The sequence below is a fragment of the Colletotrichum spaethianum genome (assembly GCF_022836535.1).
Source record: "Colletotrichum spaethianum MAFF 239500 DNA, contig14, whole genome shotgun sequence".
NCBI lineage: Eukaryota > Fungi > Ascomycota > Sordariomycetes > Glomerellales > Glomerellaceae > Colletotrichum > Colletotrichum spaethianum.
The window spans coordinates 282,662-288,152 of NW_026054784.1; the positions used below are offsets into that span (position 1 = coordinate 282,662).

Here is a 5,491-nt window from a genome sequence, read left to right on the forward strand (position 1 = left end):
ACAAGTCTGCTGACACCATGCCAACCCGTCGGTCTTAACAACTTCCATTACGCTCGACCAGAGCACGTAGGCTTGTTGCGAGCCCTCGCCGGGAGACGCGCCGATGCCTCATGATGCTCGACTCGTCCGCCTCCCGAGCCCAGAGCCGGATGGGCCGGAGGGTGTCCTGTCTCTTCATCGACGTCAGCCAATGTCAAGTCGGATGGTTTTCTTACGCCAGTATCCCCCGTGTAGCATGTTGGCTTCGGAAATGGCGTGGATGGTGCGGCGGTCGTTGATCGCGTAGTCCGTTTGTAGGTTCGAGAGTGCCGATGAAAATTTTCATAGCACCATCCAACCGCGGGTTTTCGACCGCGCGCGACACACCGCGCCACACCCGCCACTCCTACTGACACCGGACACCACGAGAAGGTCTGCCACATCGTCCTACTGCTTTTTCAAGCAGCATCCAGTGTGCTCACTGGAGACGAGTAACTTTCAGTGCAGCGTCCCCCACAGTCTACATCGTCAATGACGGAAACCGATTGTTACGCACGGATCATCACCACCTTCATAACGAAGACGCGAAGTCATGTGAACAATGACGTGGAGTACCACGTGACCTGAATGAATCATGTCCCAAGACTAGCCATTGTCTACACCCCAGATAAGCCGATAAGCCATCATGTATCTCTAGCATGACATCATCTGCAAATCCGTCTTCCGTGGGTTGCTCCGGGCACTTCATCTTCATGAGGGCGAGGGGATTTCCACAGGCAGAATGTAGTCGTCTTATTACTACATCCGAACGAGGAATTACAATTTCATGCTCTTCGCTGTTGAGCATGATTAACGGGTTGCGAGCAGCTCCTACGCCGTCACGCCATCACGCGACTCTGTCTCATCTACTCGAGGAGACAACAGCAACTGAACATCCTGTGGCGGGAACCTTAACTAAGGGTCCTTGCTAATAAGACGGTATAGTGACATGGGAGGGTAATACGGCAAATCCGCAACTTGACAAATAGGCCAAGTCTGGACTCGAAGTAGGGTTAATATGCCCTTGTATTACAGCTTCTAGTGTAAAGGCGTTCTTTGAGGCACCAGCCCGAAACAATTGCAATTGGTAGCAGAGACCAAACAAACTATGACAATATAGTACACCCAAATCTCGAGTGTCAAGAACTAGATGCTATGCATATTCTACATCCTTGTAGCTAACAGCAAGGATGCACGTGGTGAAACGAGCTTCCCAGCAGTCTGTAACATTAAGCCAGCGTACGGAAGGCAGAAAGTAACATGGAATATATTCAGTTCCCCAATATCAAGTCTCTTCTTACTAGCTAAGATGAGGAGATATCTTTGGTGAAGGTTGCGGGCAACCGACGTCTACGGTCAATTTTGAGGTCAAAAACATCTAGGCGCTGATAGCCGCCCACAATATCGTGATATTGCTTTCCCTCAATGCAGTCCCCATTGTCTAGGTCCGCATACAGTATTCCTTCTACACTCTGTAAGTATCCCGTCGGTTTCTGCTCAGTGGCCTTGTCGATGGTGAACCCCGGCAGTAGTGTCCCAGTAGGATCGAGGAACATGGTCGCTCCACGCTGCGAGTTCTCCAGGGACCGCTTAACAACCTCTGCTTGGCTGGATCCAGCCACCATTGTCTCAATGGCATCCTCGCCGAGGACCCCTGAGCAGAGAACTCCAAAGCATTTGGCCTCGAAACAATGTGCTGCAGCCCGGGTTCTGTTGGCAGCGACGTTGTCGTAGTTGGCGCCATTGGCGACGCTTGATCCGCCACCTGTATTAACCCCGGACGCAATTAATTTCGGCTTGTCAGCCTGCGCGGCTTCGAACCCCGATATCCTGGTCGGCCAGATCGCCGGCCATGTAGAGATGTGAATCTGCTCTCCTTGGGATATGAGCGCGTATCTGGCAAGTGGGTTTGTGTTCTCGCCGCAGATGAGGTTGCCAATTTTGCCGAAGCGCGTCTCTGCGACACGGAGCCCATAGCCATCGCCAGGCGACCACGTTAGCTTCTCGAAGAAGGTTGGCATGAGTTTTCGGTGGTGGATGAGAATCTCGCCATCGCTGCCAATTATGATGTTTGAATTAAACAAGGTCGCACTACTGTACCGCACCTTTTCAGAAATACCCACGCTGACCATCACGTTCAACTCCTTTGCCGTGGAACGAATGGCATTGACCTCTTCGCCGTCGACGTAGACAGACTCCAGAGCCATTCGTTTAAAGAGATCATGGTTTTCCGTCGGCGGTCGTAAAGCGGACCAAATGGGAAACGCAGGGATGTAGGTTTCGGGGAAGACGATGAGGTTTGCTTTGTGCTTGGCGGCTTGTTGGATGAGAGAGACTGCCTTCTCTGTTGTTCGGCGTGCGGAGAGGAAGACGGGAGAGACGTGACACGCAGCAATCCGAATTGCATTAGACATGACTAGAGAGCTTTTGATCGGCAAACGATGACTGGGTGTTTGATTGAGAGCTTGCTGAAATCCTGGATACTGCGGTTGCTGATGCCTCACATGCTAAGTAAATAAGCCTTCGGAGCTTCTTCTTGTGTCCGATAGTAATGATCTGGCGGCGGCTTCTAATTCTCCCCAAGCCCGCCCGCATTGCACCCCCATTCAAACCCCGCAATTACCGAGTGGTGACATTTCGGGCCACAGTGTCGAATCAACGCTAATTTAACCCTAGCTCTAGTTACTAAAGCAACAACGAATAAAGTTTTACAAGTCGCTTCTTCAAAACGATCAAGTAATCGTTGCGTCCAGTTTGAAAAGCCTGCCGATCTTGGCATTTGGTCCGTTAGTTACCTTGCAATTCATCGCGAGCATGCATGGCAGTTCAACCTTGAGGCTTTCTCTTTCAAGGCAATGGTGACACCAGCTACCACATGTGGGAATGATTGGTTTGGATTCGATTTCCGCAATGTCTAGAGACACAGACAACCTCTGTCTTCTCTACGCCCCAACAGAGGGGAAAGAGCGCGAGGCATGCCATGCAATCGACCCTGTAGGCTTTTACATCCGACATCCTCCGGAACCGCACCTCCTCAATGCCTTCATTACGCCCGACGATCGGCTCTTTCACACGATTCATATGGGCGCCGCCGTCGTGGACAGCACCAAATGGATTATGGTGGTTGATGGCCTGGTTGCACGACCCTTTTCGCTGTCTCTCGGCCAGCTGAAGCAGCTACCACGCAAATCCGTGACAGCATTCCATGAGTGCTACGGGAGCCCATTAAGCCCACCAATCAACGCGGTCTGGCGCATTGGAAACGTAACCTGGACTGGCGTCCCTTTAATGGACTTGCTGGCCCTCGCTCAGCCGCTCCGGGAGGCCGCATACGTGTGGTCTGATGGACTTGACCATGGCACGTTCGGCGGCGTCACAGCCGAACGCTATCAGAAAGACTTGCCAATGGCAAAAGCGCTCAGCCCAGAAGTCCTTGTTGCATACGAAATGAACGGAGATCCACTCAGCAAGGAGCGAGGGGGTCCTGTCAGACTTGTTGTCCCAGGCTGGTTCGGAACAAATATGACGAAGTGGCTCTGTCGGTTATCACTACAGAACAGACGAGCAGAAGGGCCCTACACAACCAAATTTTATAACGAGATCGATCCTATGGACCCCGACGGCAAGAGGATACGGCCTGTCTGGGAGGTCGAAGTCAACTCGGTCATTACAAGACCAGAGCCTGGGGCCGTTGTGGCTAATAACGCCTTGCAAGTCGAAGGATGGGCGTGGTGCAATGAGAATGTGACCAAGGTTTTGGTCAGCGCAGACGCTGGGGCGTCATGGTCTGAGGCGAAATTAAGGTCCAGGGTAGACTTTGAGTGGCAAAGGTGGAATGTGATTCTGGACTTGGTGCCGGGAGAGCACAAGTTGATAGCGAGCGCTATTTCCGAATCCGGTCACAGGCAGCCTATTTCAGGTCGGCGCAACCATGCCCATTCGATACCAATCACAGTGTTGGGTGCATCCTCGAAATAAAGTCTCTGTCGAGTTTCGATGCTAATTCTACGCAGAATTGTGACTCAAGACGAGGATATAGTGCGGTAAAAATTACTGTTATGTGAGAAGTTAGCTGAGAAATTTTGAGATCATGATGCCACTTGACAGATTGTCAAAGAAGAGTTCAATACTCAGAAATGCTTTATATGAAAACTACTGCTTCAAGATGAGGAAAGTCGTGCCTTAGAGTAAGACGTCTTGCGGAAGTGAAAAAAAATGGCTGGACGCTTTAAAATTGACACAGAAACCGATAACAGCTTTGATCATACAATTCAGAACTTGGAGCGATAGCAATATGGCGCTCAAACGAGTGCTGGATCGCTTTGTACCGGCCTACGAGGCTAATCACCCTCCCGCCTCCCGAGCGGCACACCCGAAAACACCCCACAAGACGGACGGTTAGGGCTGCGGAGCATCAGCCGCCAAAGACCGATGTTTCAAACTACTATGTAGGGTTTCTGTCCCGAAAAAGGGGCGGCTCCACCCGAGTCCATGCACCGCATAGCCTCAACAAGGCCCACGTACGCCGCCGACGAACAGGAGGCCGCGTCAGGTTTGGATTTCGATTATTACCAAAGCGCAAGAGGACGCCTCGTGAGGCACTTTGTCACGCCCCTGTACCGATTCTAGCCGTACTGGATGGAGCCGAACCTACAGGTCGAGTTGGAGGTGCAGGTTCTGGCTTGACATTGGGTACCTTCCCTCATCCCTCACGCTGTCGACTTGAACGATAGTTAGCTTTTTGTGTTAACTAGTTTTATCAATTTCATAGCGGAACAGCATGACATACTCCTTTGGACTAACAGATTAACTTTTCGGCGGTTAGTAGGACGAAATTCACAAGTCTTCCAATTCCAATACCGAGAGTTGTTTAAATGAAGAACAAAACCCATATTTAAATGATGAATATTACGGTTGGATATTCATCCAGAAGCGGACCTCAAAAGAACGGTTGTCTTCCTCCGCATGCATCGTTGTTTATCCATAGCTCTGGGCAACGAGCTGCTAGTTCACCGTAAACTTTGTGAGCAAACTCATGAAGACCCACTTGCTAGGCGGAATCGCTTTGACGGTCTGTGCTGTTGACTCTGTGTAAAATCATCAAGATTACTAGTATGCTGTGGGTTACCCACCTGTACGTTTTTGAATGTTTGCCAACCATGCTCGATTCAACTGACCTGTTTCTCCTTTGATGTCAACATGATAAAAGTGACTGTTCTTACTACACTATGTCCTACCTGCCTACCTTGACTCAGGCACATACTTACACACAAGCTGTTGTGTTGAGGGAGGCTGTTGGAGACACCACCTCGCAACTACCTACAAATAATTGTATAATGACAAAGAAAGGAAAACGTCGCTGTTGCGTTGGCGAGTTCATGCATTCTTCGCCGGATTTGGTAGGTCACTCTCTGTTCTGGCACTATCCTTCAATCACAGAGTCAGGTTCAATCAGCCCCTCCATGGACAATTG

The 5,491-nt window shown here is 50.6% G+C and overlaps 2 protein-coding genes across 2 annotated transcripts; one reads left to right on the forward strand and one right to left on the reverse strand.

Moving 5' to 3' along the window:
- Window positions 1-1,322: 1,322 nt before the first annotated feature.
- ColSpa_06064 (nitrilase) lies at window positions 1,323-2,432 on the reverse strand (the record flags this gene model as incomplete). The annotated part of the gene is made up of 1 exon (XM_049272276.1): window positions 1,323-2,432. One exon carries the CDS (start codon window positions 2,430-2,432, stop codon window positions 1,323-1,325), a length of 1,110 nt encoding a protein of 369 aa, XP_049128233.1.
- A 496-nt stretch (window positions 2,433-2,928) lies between these two features.
- On the forward strand, window positions 2,929-3,996 carry ColSpa_06065 (sulfite reductase [NADPH] flavoprotein alpha-component; the record flags this gene model as incomplete). The annotated part of the gene is made up of 1 exon (XM_049272277.1): window positions 2,929-3,996. The coding sequence occupies one exon, from the start codon at window positions 2,929-2,931 to the stop codon at window positions 3,994-3,996; it is 1,068 nt and encodes a 355-aa protein (XP_049128234.1).
- Between the last annotated feature and the right edge of the window lie 1,495 nt (window positions 3,997-5,491).